At 47.4% G+C, this 23,197-nt stretch overlaps 3 protein-coding genes across 5 annotated transcripts in view; 2 read left to right on the top strand and 1 right to left on the bottom strand.

Moving 5' to 3' along the window:
• LOC122611742 overlaps positions 1–23,197 on the top strand; it is a 35,471-nt gene that overhangs the window by 965 nt on the left and 11,309 nt on the right. The window contains exons 2-3 of one of the 3 annotated variants that reach the window (XM_043785032.1): positions 145–374; positions 13,125–13,592. In XM_043785032.1, coding sequence (XP_043640967.1) covers positions 13,139–13,592 — 454 coding nt within the window. In that variant the 5' untranslated portion in view covers positions 145–374; positions 13,125–13,138. Of the gene's footprint in view, positions 1–136; positions 375–4,117; positions 4,377–13,124; positions 13,593–23,197 lie in introns of those variants that run through there. The other 2 variants (XM_043785033.1, XM_043785031.1) reach the window with 2 other exon arrangements.
• LOC122611743 (nascent polypeptide-associated complex subunit alpha) lies at positions 8,872–10,219 on the bottom strand. The gene is made up of 2 exons (XM_043785034.1): positions 10,114–10,219; positions 8,872–10,034 (listed from the first exon to the last, which is right to left on the bottom strand). The coding sequence occupies exon 2, from the start codon at positions 9,955–9,957 to the stop codon at positions 8,911–8,913; it is 1,047 nt and encodes a 348-aa protein (XP_043640969.1). The 5' UTR covers positions 9,958–10,034; positions 10,114–10,219; the 3' UTR covers positions 8,872–8,910.
• Positions 20,278–21,084, top strand: LOC122611744 (clumping factor B). Its single transcript, XM_043785036.1, has one exon. It carries the CDS (start codon positions 20,432–20,434, stop codon positions 20,990–20,992), a length of 561 nt encoding a protein of 186 aa, XP_043640971.1. The 5' UTR covers positions 20,278–20,431; the 3' UTR covers positions 20,993–21,084.

Raw genomic sequence — 23,197 nt, 5'->3', positions numbered from 1 at the left:
GGCTGCTGTCGTCAGTCGCTGACGTTGTTTGCGTCAAAAAGAAGTGCTGCTAACGAAAGCCACTATATACACATATAGAACACACACATATATGTACACGCTATGTACACACGGGCGAAATTAATCGAAATTTATACGATCTAGGAGCAACAGCAACGGCAGCGGTACAAGCAACAGCAACTGAAGAGCAACTGGAGACCAACTGGGGAGCGGCACAGGAGTCAGGACACGAGAAAAGGACACAACTAATATCAGCAGCAACTAATAAACACCGCACATCGGCACATCAGCACATCAATTTGCATGTCTTCGTTCGTTTGCGCTGAATATGAAGTAAACAAATACATGAGCCACGCCATAAATGTCAAACTGAGGTAAGTCACAGCCATTTATAGTCGGGGTGATCTGGTGCGCCTTTGGGTTGCCAGCTAAGTGATGTGACCTTTTCGCAACAGGTGCGTGCACCCATTTCCCACAACTGCCCCTGCCACCTGCTAAACTTGCCCCGCAATGTAGGCAACGGGCGTGCAACGGAAAACAATTAATGGCGCGTGCTTCTTGATTGCAAAATTCCTTAATGGGGGTCACTCTGAATATTTAATTAAGGAATACGCTTGGCGTATTGATAAAACGTCAAGGAGCCAATCGATTGCTGAGGCAATCCAAGTAATGAAAGTCGTATTAATATGGCAATGTCCTTAAGTGAAACTGTATTATTATCGAAGAAAAATTTGGTTTGACGTACATTTTTCTTTATAAACATTTGATTCATACGTATACGTAATCTACGTATACGCGATATTTGACTGCTGATACTCTGCACCCAAAAAAAGGAGCCAAATAGCTTAAATTACCATTATTTTCGGCCAGCTGACATGAAAATGAAATAAGTGTCGGTTTAGGGAATGTCTCCATTTCAATTCATTTAATTGGGCAATTGCGAACATGATATATTTGACTGCAGGTAAACATATCTTGGCTATTATGCTCTGGCCAACTGAATTATAATTCGAGGCACCTCGTTAAGCTGAGACAAAGAGCTTGAATGGTGATTTCACACCCACAAACCCACAAGCAGCAGACCAGTGGAAAGCTGGCATAATAATGTCACGGAAAGGAGGTGGTGACCCATTCACGGAAACCCATCCCACTTGTACCACTATGTACCCCCCTTTTGATGGGGCGCTCTGTGATGGCCGTGCAATCCCTTTATGATTTTGTTTGCTCGGGCATTCAGTGCACGGCCACCACTTGTTGTTGTGCTGCTCAGGCGGCAGGACATGTGACTCGATGGGGCTTGCAGCTGGCGTTGCCATGGCCGTCACTCTGGGAATAGGACTCGCCGGATCCACTGACTCATTCATCAAGCACGGGGACCTGCTGGGCGTGGGCTTTGTGTCGGCTTCGTGGCGATTGATTGAATGTCGTTGCCATTGCCGTTGCCGTTGACATGGCCGCTGGCATACGCGAGCTGTAGGAAGAAAAACATGGAAGATGAGGTCGTGGTCCAGGGACCACAAGCCACAAGTGCGTTAAATATAGCCCTGGCTCACCACGGACATTGGACATTGGACATTGGATATCGCACATCGGACATTGACTATACGTAAGTGTCGCACAAAAGCCCGCTGTTTGATTAAGGGCTGCGTCAACAACCAGCAGCGGGGGCGTGGCAGCTCATGGAGAAGTACTAAAAATGAAACGAAAATATTTTCGCGTAAACATAAACAAGTCAGCTTATGAAATGGGCATTCATAACGGCTGACATAAAAGCGCGCTCATCCGCCGCCGAAACCAAAATACGGTGGCCATCCCAAAAGGACAACTTACGACGCACTTTAGTTTTAATACTAAACCAACAGAGATACAGATACGATTCGTATCCGTGGCCATGGCCAGAAGTCGTGGCAGTTAAACATGCGTGAATTCGACATTATATTTTGATGGCCCCTAAAAGAAGAAGTCTAGCAATTGCACAAATATTTTCACGCTGTGCTCGCCGCACAAATAAGCAAACAAGTTTCGCCTCTGTGGACATAACAAAGATTGATGGAGGCTGAAAGTGAATTAAATTGGCTTTAACTTGGCCCAGAATATTAAATTTTCCCTTTACCTTTGGCAGGCGGCTCTGGGGGATATATTGCAAATTAAAATTGACTCTGAACCTTTCACGAGATTGACAATCATGGGATTTCGTGAACTTTAACTTTGTCAAGGGATGAAAAGCAGCATTAAAGCTTATTCCGTAAAATACATTTAATACATTTCAAGTGACTTTAAACCAACAATGTTTGTGTAACAATAACATAAAGGACTATCTATCTAGAACTGGTTTTTGCTTTAATTTTCCCATATGAGAAGGCAGCCATCTTTTAATCGAATTCCAACGCAATCTGCCCTGTGAGTTATGTATATAATTATATGAATTAATACTGGGTATCTATTTATGTATCCCTTTTAATTGCAAACGAGCTCCATCGGCGCCTGGGGAGAACCATCAAAGGAATCGTAGATTAGCTCTACCTTTTTATATAACTACATTACCGTACGCAGTTTAATTAGTTGCTCGACCTTGCCCCACGTAATCATTCAGGGCAACGCCGTGCAATCGCGACCAGGTCCTTGTTAGCCTCACGATAACCTGACCTCAGGCACTCTCCTCCCTGGGATTACAAATGGCTGAAAAAGTGGCAAGATTAGAGTGGGTGTGGACTTGGGTGTGGGTATGGGTTCGGGTTGGTAACGGCTGTCAGGGCAATCGCTGAACGCAATTAATTTTAAACTGAGCAAATATTAATCATAATTCCATACGCCAACGTAGCCGAGCGCCCCAGTTAAACAATATCCTTGCCAAACACACACACACACGTACACATCCATGACATCAGGCTAAGGATACGAGAAAGAAGCCAGGACACAATGGCGTCATATGGACAAATGTCTGTATTACAGAACCTACGGACTATGTCGTCTACGACAAGGCAATCCATTTACTTGATGGGATTGCAAGCAGTTTGGTGACATTGAAAGCGCGTTCATTAGGGTTGCCCCCCGCTCCCCACTCCGCCCACCGAAGGGTGCAACGCCCCTCTTTTTTGCGGGGCGGGAGTTCTAACAAATGCTTATGTGAGCCAAGTTCATTCATAAAAGGCGCTGCGTCAGGCAAGAGCCGAAAAAGCCCGGAAAACCAGGGGGCAGGAGGAGCAGGAAAAACGAAAACAGTGAGAAAAATCAATGGTGGCAGTGGCAACCCTGGCTACACCCACCCACACCTCCTTACCCAGTGCTAAAAATAGCCCAAGCAGATATATCAAGCCATCACATTTTCGACACAATTTCGCGGGGCAGTTGCGGCTGGTCGTGAGCGGAGCTCCAGAAGCTGACTTGGCACGCAGCTCAGCAGTCGGAATATAGAAAGTAGAAAGACACACTGAAGATGGAAATCGCTGGCAAACGAAAATGAAAGGAAATTCGGCGGGCACAGTGGAACTTCGCTAGAGTGAAAGGTGCTAGTAGCAGCTTACCTTTCAAAAGAAACTTCTTTTCAGTTTGAACAGCTATGAATGCTTCTTTGAAGTGCCTAGTAAGATTTCCTTTTCCAGCAAAACCACGCTAGTGAGGCTTCACTGTACTGTTTAGGCGGGTGGCAGAGGCTTTTGGAACTTTCGCGCTTTTGCTATTTTTGGCTGCCGAACTTGTGGGTCCCCAGCGGAGGCAGAAGGGCTGGCAGGACGAGGGCGAGCGACTTGCTTTCCCATCCCATCCCATCCCGAGGTCCTTGAAACGTAGGCGCCGCCTTCGGGGAAAGCTCAGCGCGGAAAAGCTCCTTGCGTGGGCGTCGCGCTGCCAGCGGAGCAACAGGGGCTGCCGTGCGACAGTGGAAAAGCGGGAAAGGCGGAAGAGCGGCAGGGCGGGAAATGGGAAAAGCAGCAGCTGGCGAAGCAACAGCAAAAGCTCCAACGAGCTTTCCACGACTTCCCCAGGCAGCTGGAACGGCAGCTGGAACGGCAGTGGCTTCGGGTGACCGAAGTCGGCTCCGCTCGGGCGCTACCTGATGCTCCGTGCTCCACGGACGGCTGGATCCATCGACGGCGTTCAGTTCAACCTGGGGAGCGGAGCGACCAAGTGTTGAGCGGTTAAATAAGAAGGCGCCCGCCTACCTCACGTAGGCGGTGGAGTCCCAGCCAGTGTTCTGCGCCAGCTTCTTCAGCGCCCGAGGACGAGTGCCAGTGCCAAGTGCGAAGTGGCAAGTGGCAAGTGGCAAGTGGCAGTGGCAGTGGCAGTGACAGTGGCCCACGTTCTGCTGCTGGTGCGATAAGCGCCTAAGCCTAACATATGGCACCCAGCATCGATGGCAGCCGTCGGCACTTCTTGCGGTGAGTCTTTCGGGGAGTGGGAATGGACATGGACATGGGCAGGAGGTTGGAGCCTCCGAGGAGGCACCACTGTTACTCGCAGTGGCGGTAACTTGCGTGGTAATCATACTGGTATTCGAAAGAACTTCTTGTAAAAAAGTGTGCAACTTGAAATATTTAAATAACGAAGTTTAACCATTGCTATGCGAATTTTAACCATTTGTGAAACTCAAACTGGGGATCAATTCAGAGTTAAAACGTTTTCTTTTCAAGTTATACGCTGGTAAGAAAGCTTACTTTCCCATGTCAGCTGTTTATAAAACATTGAATAATTTAGAAGAAATAAGAGCAATAAATTGCACATGTTACAGTAGCTATTTTGCTTTAGCATTTGACATTTTTCGCCATCCATTAGGAAATTGAAATTTCCTTGGCAGCGAGATTAACTGTACGCCATGTTTGATTTTCCGCAGCTGACACAATCCAATATTTCACAACGGCGCACCGCAATTAAATTGACGTTTTATTTTCGTTGAGCGAGTAAACATTACTGGAAATGGTTTAAATGTATTTAAGTAAATGCGACAGGTAGCGAGCAAGAAAATAAATAATCCTGATCCGGAAAAGTGGGCAATCCACTCGGCCGGAAACTCGAATTGATGCAGCGGGAATTTCGAGATTTTAATTCGTGGGAAGACAGGCATATTGGTTACATAAATTCAATTATAAAATGCAAAAATGCAAATGAATCCAGGCGGATGGATGGCTCACTTGCTGCCATGACGAATGTCACGAAATCGCGGACATTTCACAAATTATTGTGAAATGGCGCGGCGAGAGGGAAGTGAGCTCACGTATCAGGTGTCGGGAAACGTGATAAAAAGTCAATTAGGAAACATTACTTATCGCGAGTGGGGAAAGCGGCTGCTATCAGTTGCCCATTAACGATAGTTTTCCCGCTAAAAGGGCAGATAAGCAGTGAAAAGCGTACTTCCCGTGAGCGGAAACTGCAGCAGTATTATTTTCGCCGAGCTTTCAGTACAAGCTGCGCAATTTGTTTTCCCCGAAATTGATTTCCCAGCCCCTGGAACCCCCCAAAACCCCCACCCCATCATGCATGTATGTGTGTGTGTGCACTCTAACAACATTATCAGTTCAGTTCGCTGGAAATTCTGTACCCGGAGCGCTGACTGGTGTTCATTATCCGTGGCCTTTGCTCTCTTTCACCAGCTGCATTTATGAAGTATGAAGCGCAGTCTGAATAAAATATGGCACATGAAATGCAGCAAACGGAAATGCTTATTAACTGCGACCGTTTGCAGGGGAGAATCCTGCGTATATATTCATATATTCGTCCTGCAACATAAGAAGCTTTCCACAACGAGTTCTAGGGGTCCTTTGCACACTGCTCCACCAAATTCCTTGAATATTCCCTAGGCAGCTTATAATTGCTGCCATGCTCAAAGGGCCAGGATACCTCCTGCATACTGCAGAATGCCAAAACTTTTCGGGTTGACATGCAAAACAATTTGGCAAAGGAAAGGCAATATTCCCAACGTGGAGAAGAAGGCCCCGAAAATTTTATCAGATGCCATGCCATCTGAAATACAAGGAAACAAGCGATTTGAGGGTTGCAACAAATAAGATGCTTAAACAATAAAGATGCATAATAAAAGCAGCTTAAATAATAAAGATGAATGTGAGATGGAATATCCATTTAAGTAAGATTGGAACAGGTTTCTTCGGACAAAGGAACAGTTGATACAGTCAGAAGAAGCTCCAGAATTGGAAACAAATTCCATTTCAAATCATTTGACTAATCTAATGAATCTAATGTCTAAACGTATTGAGTCATTCTGAGTATTTTGCTTCGAGTGCCGCAACAATAATTTATTCGCTTAAGAACCCAGTCATAATTCATGGCACTTAGGAGCGTAATTCCACGCTGATTCCCCTAACCCGACCAAATTGCTGAATTATCCGAACCTTCGCTCTCATAATTGTCCTGCCACGCCCAGCTGGTCCGCAATTTTCCACATTTTCCACGCCCGCCCACTGTCGGCCACTTTCAATTGCCGAATCCAGCTGGCAAGTTTATCTAATTGCTTTTGGCTTTTTGCACGGAAAGGTCCTTTTTGCGCTGAAGAGTCCTCCTCGCCGGAAATCCCTTTCACGCTGTGCTGGCCAAAAAAGGAATTATGGATTGTGTATTTGCAGACGGCTCTACAGGCGTATTGTACACATTGTGCTCGCCCGGAAGCGGAGTCAGGATGAAAGCGATTTGTTATCCTTTAGCCGCTGCCGTGCATCAATTACACAAAGGCCGGGAAATGTGAGCCTGTCGAGCCTTAAATCACCTTCAGCTGCCAGGAAGTCGCTCCCACGCGCTGGCTCTCCTCCATTTGGGGCCCAGGTGCTCGATACTCACCATAATAGAGCCCCAAGGAGCCCGAGGAGCGCCAAAGTGCAGGCAAACACACACACCTGGCAGCAGCCTCTTGAAGCCAAGCCCACTTTGCCCATCCGATGGCAAACAGTGGCGTCAAATCAAATGGCAAAAAGCCTGCCAACACTTCAGGCCAAGTCGAAGGGTCTGATTCAGGGGCGGGATTCGGGGATTCCCCATTTCACCTAGCAAAATGGAGATGAATATGGAGAAGCTGAAGCGTCATGATTAGCTCAGCAGTATGTGCGGCTACACTGCCCGCCCAAAGTGATGAACTGCGCCCGAGGGGTCCAAGGGGAATCCCCATCCGAGTCCTTCGACTAACATGGCCAGACGGATGCGGACAGGCGGAAGGACACGAGGACGAAGACAAATCCTGCAGATTTCGGTCAAGAAATGCGCACCGAAATGCGAAACCCAAATCAAGTTGAAAGTGAATGAGTAACCACGAAAAGGAAAACTTCTCAAGCGAACGGGCAGTAGGCCAAGCGTTGGCCGCAAAACCAGAAGGGAAAGTTTATAAGCGGCCAGGAAAAGCCAGTGGAAACCCAGAGCATTTCATGCCCAAGAAAATTCTTGTACAACAGGCGCACAAGGTGGCATGCGGATAAAGAAAGCCCTAAAGTCTACACAAAAGCAAAGATGTTAAATTCTTAAGACCAAATGGATACAATGGCTACGATTTAATTGGGACAGTGACTGACCTAAAATATATTGCAAATTTAATTGTGTATTGTAATAGTTAATTTCGAGAAGGTGCTGGACTGAATGATGTCATTAGGCATTTAACAACTTTCGAAGTTGCTGCCGCATTTTCCGGGACTTGGTCAGCAGGCGGTGGAAATTGCCGACGCGGAAAGTACTTCAAAGTGCCATTTGGATTGGGCAGTAAATTGCGCAGTACGGCTGCCGACTGTCAACTGATTTGTATTTCGGCAGCATCTTCAATTCCGCTGATTAAAGGCAGCCAACTTAATCAATTTCCGGCGCAGAAAGTTGCGAGGCAAAGGGAGCGAAGCCCCGAAAACTTTCCATTCGCAGTCGACACGCGCGGCCACTTTCCACTCGCACTATATGAAGGATATACAGAGCGGAGAAGGAGGAGTCGCCTCCCTGCCTTGAGCCCACCTACAAAGTTTCCATTTCCACTTTTCCGGCGGAGAAGCGGGCACGTGCGCAGCCACACGGACTGCTGAGCGCCCACAATGCAAAACTAAAGCCTTTTTTACGGCTGCTGACGAAAGCTGAAAATTAAATAGAGTTCAGTTAGAGCCGGAGCTATTCATTAGGTGGCTTTTGGGGCCAGAAAAGAAATTGAGTGAACTGTCCGCGGAGCGGGGCACGTCACCAGCAGCCACGTCACCTGTCTCACCTGGGAATCCCCGCCTGCAAGGGAAGCGTCGTCAGAAATGCGCCAGCACAAAAAATGGAAAAGTCGAGTGCCGAGGGACTTGGCCAAATGGCTGAAACTAAGTGCACAGTAAACAAGTGCAGCGTCAGCGGCACAAAGAAAGAAGCGATTAAGTTTCCGCCACAGAGAAAATGTCCAGGAATGATGATGGTACCTGAAAGGAAAATGGCCAAAGTCTAGCGCGGATGGAGGAGCAAATGTAATGAAAATGGCTCAGCTTCGCATACGCGAACTTAATGCGTTTTTTGCCCTTCGGAAAATGCCATCACTCAACCAAGATGGAAACGGGAAAACCTCAATTCATTAGAAAATTGAAATAAGCTGTGAATTTCACTCTACGAGGGAAACTTCCGCTTTCAAAAAACAGGAACAGGAAATACGTCGCATCTGTTCAAGTGCGCATTCAATTGGCACCGGAAGTTGCCATTCTTGTAAAACAAGTCTTGGTTTTTTCTCCCACAAGCAGCACATCCGGAAAATCGAATAGGTTACATTTCCTATTTCATTACATACAAGATTGTTTGATTACATGGAATTGCATAAATTAAAGCAACATGAATGTTTACGATTTGAATGTCAGCATTTAATTACAATGAACATGTATAAGTGGGAAATGTATTTCAAAGAGCTACTGAATGTGGAAATTCTCGTTATGAATGTGGAAATGAATTTAGATGCAAAGGAGCCAACAGAGGGAGTTAGCCCACAGTTAGGGCCATGATGGCGTTGACCACGTCGTTGTCGTTCTTCAGCAGCGCCTGAATGGCCTTCTTGCGCGAGCACGCGGCCTGCATCTGCACCAGTTCAATGTCCTTCACGTCCAAGCCCTTGTCGTCCACGTCCACGTCGTCGCCATCGTCCTCGTCGTCTTCGTCGGCCAGGGACGGCCCGCCAGGAGCTTTCACATCCGCCTTATCGTCCTGCCCGCCGACGGGCGAGGTGCCACGGAATCGCTCGGCCGCCTTGGCGGCTGCCTGGGAGGCGGTGGCCGAGCTGCTGATGTCCTCCACGCGGATCTCGCCGAAGAAGATGTACGTCTGCGAGTGCGCCACTCGGAAGACGTCCGGCTGATCGATGTACAGCAGGATGTTCTTGCTCTTCTTCATGGTCACGCGGGCCACGTTCTCGACGGGCTTCAGGTCCAGCTTCATGAGAATCCGGCGCGCCTTCTTCTCGCCCCGCGAATGCTTGGGTCCGTCGCCGGGTCCTCGCACGGCCAGCGTGCCCAGCGCACCGAGTTCGCCCAGTTCGTCCGGTTGGGCCGCCTTTCGATCCGCTTCCACCAGATCCGGTGCGTCATCGCTGTCCGTGCTGCGGTCATCCTCATCCGCGCTGGAGTCCTCGGCGGAGGGGCGCTTCTCCTGCTGCGGACTCTGCAGATTGAACACATTGGGCGGCAGCTGTTGGGCCAGGCTCATCAGCCTCTTGATCTTGCTGCGGTACGCCGGGTCCATGTGGCCCATGATGTGGGGCTTCCCCTTGGCGCCGCTGAAGCCTGGAGGAGCCTGCTTCTTGGCCTCATCCACGGCCTCTTCCAGCTTGGCGAGCTCCTTCTGAACTCCTTTTGCGACGTCTGTTCGTTGCGTTTCCTTGGGCTTCTGCTTCTTGCCACTGCAACATGGTGCCGGAGTGGCGTCTTCGGTGGACTTTTCCTTGGTGGCCACCTCCGTCTGCAGCTGCGCGGCGGCGGTCGCCATCTGGGCCGCCACCTGGGCAGCTTTCTTCATCTTCTGTTTCTTACCCATCTCGAGGAATTATGAATATTTATTCGAGGGATTTGCGAGCACAAGTTCGCCAAGAGACTTCCAGGGAAAAGAATTTGCTGGAGGAGAGACAGGAAATACCAGAGGTGAAACTTCCAGTCGATTGACAGCTGGGGCTGCTCTACACGCGACGATAACCACTTCGAAAAAGGCTGCTTCACACGTTGCTTTAATTTTGGAAAGGTATTTTCATATCAAAAGCTTCACTTTTCCACGCTGCAGTCAGCTGAAAGGGTAAATAAATAATACTTATTGACAATTTTTGAAAGTTTACAAGTTTACACAATTAGCACTTAGCAACTCGAACCTGACCTATCGTTATCGATATGCCCCAGTGCAAGCCTGAACTGATTAAAGAAGTTGGCAGCGCTGCTCTCAAAAATGGGCGTTATTTTCGAACGAGAATGGCAGCTGCCTTCCAAATTTGCACTTTACTTGGCGCTTATAAAAGTTTCGCTGCTGCGCCACGCAAATTCAATTGAAATTGATGATTGCAAATCAATCCACTGCAGAAACGTGCCAGTGGAATGGAATATTTTCGGCTGACAAAGCCAGTTGAAAAGTGCCGAGGAAATGAAAAGCGCAGCGGTTTTGAACGCAAGAGAAGCAGGGGAAAACTCGGGCTGCCCGGAAAATGAAAATACCCAGAGACCCAGCTGAAGCTGCTTCCTCCGTTTTAATTGCTGTCGTGGTCGCGGTTTGTCCGCCTCCAAAGCGGAGCAGCTCCACAAACACGACGTGGTGGAGCAAACGCGGTTGCACATGTGGTTCCCCCTGCGGTTGGTGCTTCGACTCCCGATTTGCCCAGGTCAGGTATCAGGTATCAGGTGGTTGATCCTGTTTCGTGTCCTGTGTGTTACTTCACAACACGAGTGAACCATTTAAGAAGTACACACATATTGCCCCATTTTCTGATTTATGATTTTGTTAATACTAGTTCAAAGCGCAAAAAAGGTGCATTACATGTACATACTTTGAGTGAAATAGCAGGTATGTGGTAGTCGGGAGTATGTATTGTTCTTTTTTTACCAGTTGCTCTCTTTCTGTTGATGCGTTTTTAATTGCTCGGTTCTTTTAATTAAAGTGCGAAGACAGGGCGGCCTGCACCTGCAATTATTAAACTTTATCGTGGGGTCAACGCCTAATTGAGTTGCGTAAATTATGCAGCAGAGGCGACTGGAGCAGCAGGAGGAGCAGAAGGAGCTGGAGGAAGTGGAGGGCAGGAGACAGAGGATGCATCCGACTGCTCTGCGCTGTCACCGTAATTAAATTCGAGAGGCCAGCTAATCAGATATTCCCTTTGGCCAGCATTGGCTTCATTCAGAGCCTCGCTCTTAACTTCTCGGTCGATTCGATTGAATGTGCCTGTGTTAAGTGGAGTTTGGCCAGGACTTGGCCAGGACTTGAAGCTTAAGAGGCCAAGAGAAGGGGTGAAAAGTTTTTGGCCGTGCTGGCACGTTCGTCCCATGATTAATTATCCGGCCCATATGCTGCGGTGTCATCTGGGCCCATCCAACTTATTGGGGCTTAGTCTTAGCCTCGAAGTTTAGTTTCTGCTGCCACGGCCTGCGCATGAAAAATGAACCCAATTCCGAGGCCCACCAGGACGAGCTCTTCATTCATTCTCCTCCGCCACCAACGAGGCAACGAGGTCACATGGAAGCTGCCTTCTGGGGGGCAGAAATCTGTAAGGCATTAATCATGCCAGTTGCGAGAAATGATTGAAATCATATTACCATGTCGCAGACATGTTATAGCCGAAGATGTTGCCGTAATTGAGATCTTGGCCAAGACATTTATGTATATGTATATTGTGTCTGCACAAGAGTCCCCTTTTCCCGCTAATGAATTTCATCGCTGATTGATGCTTCTCTGGCCTAATTCCATTGCTGTAAGTGAGTCGGCAAACTTTAGTCGGGCAACTATTTATGAAAAAGTAGTTGCTGCTTGATACAGTTGTTTTTGGTGAGTCTGCAACATAGCAGTTCAAGTTCCCTTACATCTTGCTGTGGCAGCAGCATAATAGAAAATGTGGCATATTGTGTAGACTTTACTGTTTTCAGTGGCACTCCCAATAAAGTAGCAATCCAATTTGTGGGCCGTTGACAAGGTCATTTCATTTGCTACCTGATTCGCTTGATAATTTGACATTTCGGGAATGCCACATCCCTGTTGCTGCTGTTGATGAGCTGGAATCCTATTTGGCAGGCCTTCAGAACGAAGTAAACTTCGCCGTCATTCTCTTTCAAAATATGTCAGCCTTGAGCGAGGCTGACGTGCTTATCGCCAAATGACCCACCCAGACGATATCCAAAACCCACAACCAAGAACCCAGAACCAAGAACCCAGAACCCATAACCAAGAACCCAGAAGCAAGAACCCCTAGAACCCCAACCACCTGCCCATCACAATTGGGAGCCGCTGGAGCGGCAAGGAAAATCAATTTCCCCAGCCGACTGCCGAGGGCTAAGCGAAGTCTGACATTTATTACCATATCCAGGGATAAAGAGCAAGAAATACTCGCTAAGCATTCGGCAGGAGGAGCAAGGAGCTAGGAGCACCGGAGGCCACCACAAAGAAGGAGCAACTAAAAAACCGGAAACTGCAGCGCGACAAATGTGCTCAGCCAGCAGAGATTCCAGTCAGGAACAACCCCACTTCACCCGGAATCTCCCTCCAGCTCCTCCAGGGCTTCCCTTTGTGCGCATTGTGTGAAAATATGAAATATGGAAATGCCGGAAAAGCGAAAAGTTGTCCCTGGCACAATAAAATGCAATTTCCCCGAAGAGGCAGCCGAGGCAGCGCCACCGAATATACATTGCTAATTTCCGGTAACAACAATGAGGAGCACCCGAATCACGTGGGTTGCATGTACTTCGGAGTACCGCCCACTTGGCGGAGCAGCACCAGGTCATTAGTGCACATTCCTGCATAAATTTGAATGCGGATAAAGCATTCATTTCCCTAAAAAACTAATTGAAAATGGAAGCATTGTTTATCATGAAATGAAATCTGGCCTTGGGGGCTCAAAATAGTTGATGGGGGCAGCATAAATTAACTTTTTAATACAAGATTAACAGTATAGCACCACTCTTAGTTAACTTATAGTTAGTACTTAGTTAGTAATTGGATCCTTTGATCACTTGCAGGTGTGCCGATTATCATGGCAAGCAATGTACAACAACGGCAGCAACATCCATGCACCACAACTGAAGAGCCGAAGCACCAGAGAGCACGCGGAGCAGCCGGGCAGCAGTCCTGGTCTAGTCACCAGCATCACCAACAGCAGCAGCAGCAGCAGCAGCAGGAGGACCAGGAGCAGGATCCGCAGGAGCCAGTGCATCACCACCGCAGTCAGGCGCCGCGGCAGCACGAGCTACTGCACCACCAGCGCAAGGTGCCGCCGACGCCGCCGTCCGCCGCCCGCGGTCGCCTACTGATCAGCGAGGGCGCCCGGCGGCGCGAGGTGCGCGGCTGCGGGGCGGGGGGCGGCGGCCTGCTCTGCTGCAGCCTGGACGCGCTGAGTCGTCCGGCCAAGCTACTGCAATTCGGAGTCCTGCTGCTGATCCTGCTGCTCGCCACGCATGGAGATCTTGCTCAAGCGGAGGGCAATGTTGGTGAGTGTCCTTTCGCAATAAGCAAATATTTATCTATAACAAGTGGAAAGCAGAGGTACTTAGTTCCCTTCTAAAAGCCAACAAACCTTAAGTTTCCTTTTACCTTCAGACGGATTTTCATCAGCTTTGGCTTAGCTACCTGTTTTGTATTGATTTTGTTGCAAGTTTGGTTGATAAGTTTTGCAATAAGTGTTGTGCCAATAATCTAATTTACCACTAACAGAGGTAGAGGATTCGATGCAAGGCGTGCCACAAACGCAATTAGTCCCTGTTGTCCTTCGATTTCCCAGCGGACGCAGCACGCCTCGTGTGTTAACTTTTTGTGTGTTTTGCGGCCAAAACATAAACCCGTTTAATTAAAACTTTGGCGCACACGCAGCAGTGGCAGAACATGGCTCTCAGCCATTTTTAGCCAGCTCCCCGGACGACAAGATGGCCCATGTCCATGTCCATGTCGGCAAGTCCTGGGAGCTGTGCAAATATGTTTTTAACTAGTTTAGCCCGCACCACGCATAATCCAATTGGCCAGGGCGAGGAGTCCTGCAGGGAATCCTGCAGCTGCATTGGCCAACTGCTGTTGCTGCCGCTGTAGTTCTGGCCAGGAAGCGCTCTCTACGGCCGGAACCGAGGCGAAAGCTGGCTAAACGTGTTACGCCTGCCGGGCGCAACTATCATGTGCAACAGGCCGCCAAATGCTGGCAACATCGTTAGGGCCACTTACGGGTGTAGGTTGGGTTATGCCAGTTGTGTGTGCATGCATTTGATTCTTGGGTGTTTGATTTTGCCCCCGAAACTGGAACACCTCTTGTTGGCTCTGTTTTCCTACTGAAGACCTCGAAGTTAGCAAAGAATATGCATATTTATTGATGTTTAGAAAATCACTGCCCATAAAAGTTGCACTTAGTTCACACCCCACTGGCTGGCATTGCCCATAAAACATTCAAAACTATTTGCACAATCGATCGAAAAACATTTAAGGCTTATGAATATTTAAAGTGCCTTTATTTTCTATTTCAACGCATATATTTGCACAACATTTTACCACCGCCAATGCTAATTTATTTAAATTAGCTCGTAAATTCTTTTCATTCCTGCTGCGACCTTATTAAAACGCAACTATCTTCGCCATTTGCATGGCTTCTTTTGCGGGATTTGCCTGTCTTAATCTGATTGACGTTATGCTTGCCATTTGGAGAATTTAATTTCCATAATGATATCAGCCGAGCATAAATTATCCACCGCAAGCTGTCAGTTTGGTTTTCCCAAACTCGGAGCCAGCCATTTTGCAGCTTATCGGGCACATCTCCGCCAGTTCCTTTCGTATTCATGGCCGCTCAGGAAGGAGCAGGATGATGGCATGGCTGCAGGACTCACAGCTCGTATCCTGCCGAGCATCTCGACTCCTGCTGCTGTTGCCTCTGCTGCTGTTGCCATGACAACTAGTTGCTGCCTGTGTGGGGCATGCAAATTTGCAGCTCTCGTCGTTGCAGCCACGTCAGCCCACATGCAAAGTTAACCAGGAGCTCCGCCCATGCATTTCAGCACAGAGTTGCGCAAGAATCAACAGGATCTGGGCTGGGTCCTGGGATTTATTGATTCCTGCTGTTGCTGATGTTGTTGCTACTGCTGCTGTTGCTGCCGCAGGTGCACATGTGTACACACCCTTGTCCAACACACACATACACATAGATACACAAACAGATAGATGTCCTGGCTGTGCAGCTGACTGCTCCTCCACGTTGTCGGCTGGCGGCCGTGTTGGGAATGTGTGGGGGTGTGGGGGTGTGTGTATAAATTAGCAACTGGCAACGAGCAACATCATCATTAGCTCCTGCTGCTCCTTGCTCGCCATATTTCACGGTGGCCCTGCCACTCCAGCCCGTTGTGGTGTGCAACTTTTGATGGCTGCACAATACAATTTAATTAACAGCAGCTGCCTCTCCTCCTCGCCCTGCATTCTTCCAGCTGCAACGAGAGTGGAAGGTGGAGCTCGAGGACTCCCTGTTGCATGCAACAGTGTCTAACACATTGACCTTAGCCAGCCAAGCAGGGGGATTGGGATTGGCAAAAACAACTTCATTTAACTGACAGCAAACGGCGGAGGAGGAGCTCAACTGAACTGAGCTGAGCTGAGTAACTTTTTCTGCATTTATTCATTTCATTTGAAAAACAAATATTTGCACTCGCAGTTTGCGAGTTGCTGCAGCGCCAGATAGTTTTCATATTTCGCCCGGCATTCGGCACTCGGCATTCTCTGTGCACTTAATGAAATGCAGTTCAATCTGCACGCAGAGTGCGAAGCCAAATCCAGGCCAAATGTAAAGGCCAACTTGCTGGCCCCCTTTTTCTGCATTGCATCGAAATTGGATTTTACATTTTCACATTTTCAAATCAGATGCGAATGCATTATTAATTAGCTGGCCGCCGCCGCGGCATGGAAAACTTTTCAAACGGATGCACCGCTAATGCAATTTCCATGTAGAAACTGGAAACTGGAAACTGGCACAGACTTGCCTCACATTGCGTATACGCCGTGGTGACTCTTTTAAATTCTATTCTCGGCCAAATGGAATGCGGTGAACCGCTGCCTGCCGCTTTACATCATGCTCTGCGGTCGATCTGCCACACAAACCGCAATTGTTCGATGTTATATATGCCTCGATTTCGGCACTATACACGGTATTTTTCCATATTGAATTAGTGCAGCAAATTGCAAAGAGCCGTGCAAATTGCATTTGCTATCCCCTGAAAGAGGAATTGATGGGGCCAGTTCTAAACTTTAAAGCTGGCCTTAAATTCAACACTCACTGCTTGTTTCTCACCTTTTTGTTTTTCATCAAACTTTTGCTGGCCCCCGAAGTCTGTGAAACAAAAACATGACTGTGGACTTTTCGGTCCGACAGGTGGGCGTACTCATGCATTCCTTCCCCCTCGGCTTAAACCAAAAAATCTCCCTTGGCATTCGGTACTTTTCGCCCTCCATCCCAGAAAGCATTTCCAGCTTAAAGTGGAGCAAGGTTCGGTCCTGTTTTTTACTGGCAAATAACTTTGCACATGGGCGAAATTCATAAAGGTTGGATGACTGCGTCGAGTGCTTCCGATGATCATGACCATGGCGATGATGACGATGATGGTGCTATCCTGCTATCCAGCTATACAGCTATCCAGTGGAACCAGTGGATAGTTGATAGTGAGCTGGAAAAATAATTGCTGTGGAGCTGTTGAGCTGTTGAGGCGCCTCCGATTGCAGCTCCTTGACTCTGCAACGGCAATTTAATTTCTCAAATGGCAAACAACTTGCAACTAATGAAAATGCACTTAATTTGCGCCTCGCCAAGTCGTTTGGAACAAATTGCTGTCTGCTGCAAGGATGTTCTCGGGGTGGGGCTTTGTTAACGCAAACATATTGCCGACATAATCGAGTACGAGTATCAGTAAACAGCGAACAGGGAACAGTGAACTGAAAAGAATATGTCTGAAGGAGATATCCTTGCGCCTTGGAGGATGCACAAGTTGTACGCTCAATTGGGGGGGAAATGGAGGGGAAACCGGCAGCGGAAAGCGCTGGAAAATGCCTCTGAAAATGCCTCAGAAAATGCAGTTGCATCTGCAGCTAATCCCTGCATGTCCGTCCTTCTAAGCGCCGCAATTACTGCCGACAGGCCCACAACGCACTTTGCAGCATGCAGCGTACAGAGTATGTGGCATATACTTGTATGTGGTGCCTTTCCCCTTTCCCCTCTCCCCTCATTTGCCATTGTCCTCGCAGGACTTTATCCCAGTTTTCAGTTTGAGTTTCCGTTCAGGGGATTAAGTTGTGCTAAGTGGAAAGCAGTTAGTTGCGAGGGATTTGCCTGTGATTCGGCTGCTGAAATTGGACAGAAATTGAAAGTAAAATGCCTGCTCGTTGAGTGGCTTAAATACTTTCAAAATAACCAAATAGTTTGAGCCATGAATACTTCATGCATGAATAAGGCAAACAACACTATTCCAGCTCCTTTATTATTCAAGGCATTTGGTTTATTTACACAAGATGCGACACGCATCTCAGGAGTCTTAAAAATTAAATAAAATGAAATGCAATGTAGAAAGCAGGTATTTCTATTGCAGGCGAATGATGATGCTGAAGTTGTGTGGAAATTAAATTGGTGTAGAACTGCGAAACAAAGTTAGTGATAATTCCGTGCAAATGGCAAGCCACACAAATAATATTTCCTTTGTGCCCGCATCCACGTATCCACATATACACATGTGTGCTGTTTGATGGCCTTATCTGTTGCACTCTCTGCAACATTTCTGAAATTAATGAGTTTGCGGCCATGTGTGCCGGCCACCGCACTCGACTCGGTCATATTTAGCAGACTTTAGTGGCCATTCAATTATGTGGCACACCTAGTATCGGTACTGGGAGCACTGGCAACTGGCAACTGACACACAACGCCACTCAAACGGGCCAACAAGAGTTGGCCAACAACGAGAAGAGCTACTGCCGAGTTAATTAAACTTTCCGAGCCGAAGGCTTTCAATGCCCAGATGGAGATGTAATTAAGAGATAAAATGAAACAATGGCCACTCACACACACACACACATCATCCGAGGATGTCCGCCATGGTCACGCCCCTTCTCAAGATGCCGCCCACCTGGCCACCTGACCACCTAGCCACCTGGACACAAACAAGGGGTCGGAGGTCAGGTCAGCTCCACCCCAGAGATTGGCAATCGAGCGGAAAAAAGATATTGAATGGCCAATGAACCGTGGCAGACACTACTCCGCCCCCTCTCCGCCCCCCTCTCCCAGCGATTGGCAGGAAAAATCGCAGATAATCAGGCGCAGCCTGGGAAAAGGCCAGATGGAAACTGACAAAGGCGGCTAATGAATAATAACCGCAATCATCGCTTGAATGCAGGCACGTAAGAGTCCTATGCGCTGGCAACAAAAGATAAGAGCACAATTGGACATCGATCCGACTAACTGCTGCTCATTAAAACAAGACTAAATGCAGGTTCAGATGGGATAGATGCGAACTTATTGGACCAATTTCTGTAAAGAATCGAATATCTAAAGAGCTGGCTTGCCAATTGCTCATAAGCTGGCTTCATGTGCTCATCAAATCGAGGACCACAAAATATTTAATGTGCAGATATGAGTAAAATGTGAGCAGGCATTTATCACCACATTTAATAGGTTTATTAGCCCGTGTCGCTGGGCCCTTTTGAGATATATATCCGTTCATAAACCCCACATAATGGCAATCGGAAGCGGAATCGCAATCGGAATCGCTGTCTGGCGGCCACTTTGAGGGGCCAGCGAGTTGCCAGCGAGGAAATGTCATAAAAATTAACGTGCCATCGTAAATATCTGGGCGTTACAACCCAGTCATATATATGTATATATATATGTTCGCATACCAGGAGATGTTATATTTAAGTGCAAATATGCGTAAAATTGCTCAAAGGACAGCCGTGCACAGCAGTTACACTTGTACACTGTGGCATATGCGAAAAAAGCAGCCAAACCCAATGGGAAAATGGCGCGGCAACTGGTTGCTACTTCCTCTCCTGCCAGCTGCCCGGAAAATCGCACACATACTCGTACATCTAGGGGGGGAAAATGGGAAATGGAAAATGGTCTAGGCCCCATCGAGGTGGCCGCAAGACAAATCCCTGCAATTACTTTGTTGGCACTTTGTTTTGGCTTGCCTTTTGAAGTTCCCATTTTTGGGGCACGCAAACTCATTTTATGTGCCTTTTTTTTTCAAATACATAGCTCGCCCTTGGCAGCGGACTATTAGTGTATTTTAATGGCAACTAGAGAGCAGGGAAACTACACAGAAAGCCCTCGTGTGCGGCGTAATGTATGTAAATGTATTTATTTGCCACAAAGCTGGCGAAGCAGGGAAACCTTTGGCCAACGCAAATAAATGTTAATATAATGTTCATATTGTTTACCTCGCCTTCGCCGTCGCCTTCTCCTCGGAGGTGTAACCAAGAAGTGCCCCTTCCCCAGGGCCACCAAATGGGAAACCGAAGTCGAGGAAGTGCGGCTGCTGCCTGCGGCAAGTGTGAGGATAAAAAACATAAAGACATGCGTTCCTGGCTGGGCCGACAGGAACATGCAAAATTCATTGGGCCAAAAGCCAGGGAACAGCCCAACAGCTGCTCCCAATTGCCAGAATAGGGTCTAGGATTGGATGGGATGCGATGGGTTTAGATGGTATGGTTGGTTATGCCAGCCAGAAATCAGGGAATCTGGGAGCAGGACATGTGCAGGCGTGCGGAAATTTAATAAGAACTGGATTTTATGCGCCACGCATAAGCAAACAAGGATAATGTGTATTTATGTGTTCCTATTGCGATGTTTGGCCTGCTGTAATCACGCTCCATTGGGCGTCTCTAATTTGGCATTAACACACCCTCCCCTTTGACCCACCCACTATCCACCATCCACCACCCACTCGAGTGACCTGTGAACTAATGATTTGATTTATCTCCCGGAGACCGCGCAATTAAATTGCCCCACCTGCGTTGCACACAATTTGTGGCGCCACTGTAATTGATTTAGCTGGTGGGGCCAAACAAATTAGGGTCAAAAATGAAATATTTCTTCATTAGGACTGGAATTTACAGGAATGGGAAAAGCAAGTATAAGCTATACTTATAAACAGAGAAGGCAGGTTCTAGACAATTAAAACTTCAATAAACATCCAGCCCCATGATTTATTTCCCTGCTACTCGTGTGAAACGAAACTAGTTTTAGAAAATACAAAAAAATTATCCGTACAAACAAAATTTCAAGTGAAAGAAAACCAAGCTGTCTAAGGAGCTATAGCACTGAAAGATGAGCAGCAAGAAGTCTAAGGATCTGAGTCCTGCGTCCTTGGAAGATTTGGTCAGTCAGGTGTTCGAGAAGTCGAAGCAGCTGAGAATGTCGATGAAGGAGCAGCGCAAATTAGTGCAGGAGTATCTGAATGCCAAAATCGAGGGCAGCGAGGAAAGCGATGGAGAATGTGAAAGTGATTCCAACACAGATTCAGATACTTATTCCGATTCTGATTCTGATTCCGACTCGGATTCAGATTCTGTTTCGGATTCCGATTCCGATTCCGAGGAGGATTCCTTTACGGATTCCGGCGAGCAAACAGAGGAGAGCGGTGACGAGTCGGAATCGGAGCTCAGTGAAGGCGAGGGGGATTCCCCTCCAGGAGATGCCCAAAGGAGTGCCACCAAGAATTGGAAGGAACCCATCTCCAAAGACGAGCCTGCACTATCGCGGCTCGTGGCTTTCGTGCCGCCTCCCAAATCCCCGGGGCAACCTGCTTCCCGCATCCAGCGGCGACTGACCATGGCTGGTGGCATGGTGGCTGCTCCAGTGCCTCCAAGATCGGGAAAAGCCAAGTAGATGAGGCAACTCAGTGTGAAGTTCTTCGTATTTGTATTTTAAACTTTTTGTAGAACTTTGTAACTAAAAATCCATTTAATCATTTTAAGCAATTTAAATTTGTTTTGCTGCATTACAACCCCTTTAGTAGCTGCCTTAGTGCATTTCCCCATTTTAAATTAATAAACTGGGAAAAGTAGGTCATACTTAATTTAACGTATTCGAAACAACTTTAATTGGTCGCTGGGGGTTTGTTAGGTGGAAACTTTTGGGGCGTCAAATATTTGACCTAAGTTTGCCTTCACTTCTACGATAAATTGGGCGATTTTGTCAGCCAAATGTTTTTGGGGGAAAGTTTGCGGAATAATTTGCAGTTGTTGTTTTTTTCAGAGGCCTCGCCCATCCTCGTTGAACTTTTGGGCGGCCATAATTTATGCAAAACATCTAATGAATTTTTCATGCCCAACAGCAGCACAAAAACAGCCGCAACAACACTGCGGAAATTAATGAAATTCATAAGCGAGTTCTATTCTCCGGTTCTCATGGTTTTCATGCTTTTCATGGTTTTCATGGTTTTCCCGGTGCCTTTCTTCGATTTTCCCCCTGCCCATTAATGAGCGCAAATTAAAAGCTGCCTAAACATTAATGAAAACCAAAGAAGCGCGAAGGAACAAGAGACGTGAAAAGCGGGGGAAAATGAAGGGCGCGTCACGTCGGCCGGGAAATGGCGCAGAAATGTGGGCCGCGTAATAAGCAATCACGATTTGTGTGTACTCTTTTATGGCAAATTGGAAAAGTAATTGCACATTAAATCTATTCAAGCGCAAAGTGGCGGCGACAATGAGCGCAACTTATTTGCATTTAATTAAATCAAATGCAGCGCATCGTGTATCTGCTACATCAACTGACTGTTGTTGGCGTTGTATATGTATATTTTGTGGCATGAATTTGCATGGATTTGAATCCAGCAAACCTGGCATAAATCCACGTAAAGTGGGCGCAGTTGCCCCTTGGGGTTTGCCCCGAATGCATCTGCTGACTTGCAACGAGCAGAAAAGGGAGCCGCAGGATGCCACAGGATAACCCATCAACCTGTGCCTGTACGCCCGAGGCCAGCAATCATCTTATTTGAAATTTCAATACCAATCCCAATCCAAATGCGTTTTCGATGGAGGCCCAAGCCGCGCTCGTTCCAATTCAGCTGGGCAAGGAAAACGGAATTTCTAATAAATCGCTCACAAAGTGCAGCCAGCTTCAAAGGACTTCATGAATGAAATGACAAATGCACAGAGCCTGTTTGCCAGGGCAAAGATCATGTTTAGCATGCAAAGTAGAAGCCGAGTCCAGTTTTTCACTTTAAATTAAAACTGCTGTAACTCGAACTTGCCACCGAACCAAACGAGATGACCAAAGCAGAGTCACGCAAATGAGACAAACGAGTTCGTTAGGAATTTCATTGGAAATTTGTCATCCGCACGGACAGCGAATGATTAAGGAGAAAAGCAGCAGCTCAGAGACAAGTTTCTGGATCAGAAAGGACTCGTTTAACTGGATTAGGGAAACGCATTAATTGTAACAGTCAGAGGATTTTATTATCCTTCAACTATCATGCTTATCTTATCTTCTTATCAAATTGCCTTTCAGCTGAGAACGCTCAAAGTTCACTTTTCATTGCATACTTTGGGGCGTCTGCGGAAAGGTCCTTCCCCTTGGGAGACTGAAGTGCTGTCAGTATTTTGATGGCTTGTATTTCATATGCGTCTCAAAGGCACAAACAGCCTGCTGATCTGAAAGGCAAACAGTTTTCGGACAGGTACTTGACACATATTTGCACAGTGTTGACATCCAGCATCTCTTGTTTGATGAAGCGTAAACAAATAAACATTTTCCCAGTCCCAGCGAGTTGAGTTCAGTTGAGTTTGATCTCCATGCCGCTCAAGCACTTTATTTCAGCCTGTCCAGAAGTGGCACTCAATTTATTACTGCCCGCAGCTGGGATGACGAACTGGGGGAGTTCAAAGTGGCCACCATACGAAACTCTCACTAAGCTGAACTCTTACTATGCAGGACTCCTACTATGGCAAGCAAAAAGATAGAAAACCAAGCCGCCTAATTGCGTGCCAAATTTGCCTGGGTCACTTGGCGTCGGTCGTCCGGAAGGGCCTGGGAATATTTGTTTAGAAATGTGGCCAGATAAATCAAGGACCCGCTCCCGGGAGAAGCCGG

The sequence above is a fragment of the Drosophila teissieri genome, chromosome 2L (genome assembly GCF_016746235.2).
Source record: "Drosophila teissieri strain GT53w chromosome 2L, Prin_Dtei_1.1, whole genome shotgun sequence".
Lineage (NCBI taxonomy): Eukaryota > Metazoa > Arthropoda > Insecta > Diptera > Drosophilidae > Drosophila > Drosophila teissieri.
This window is presented reverse-complemented; position numbering and strand designations above follow the sequence as displayed.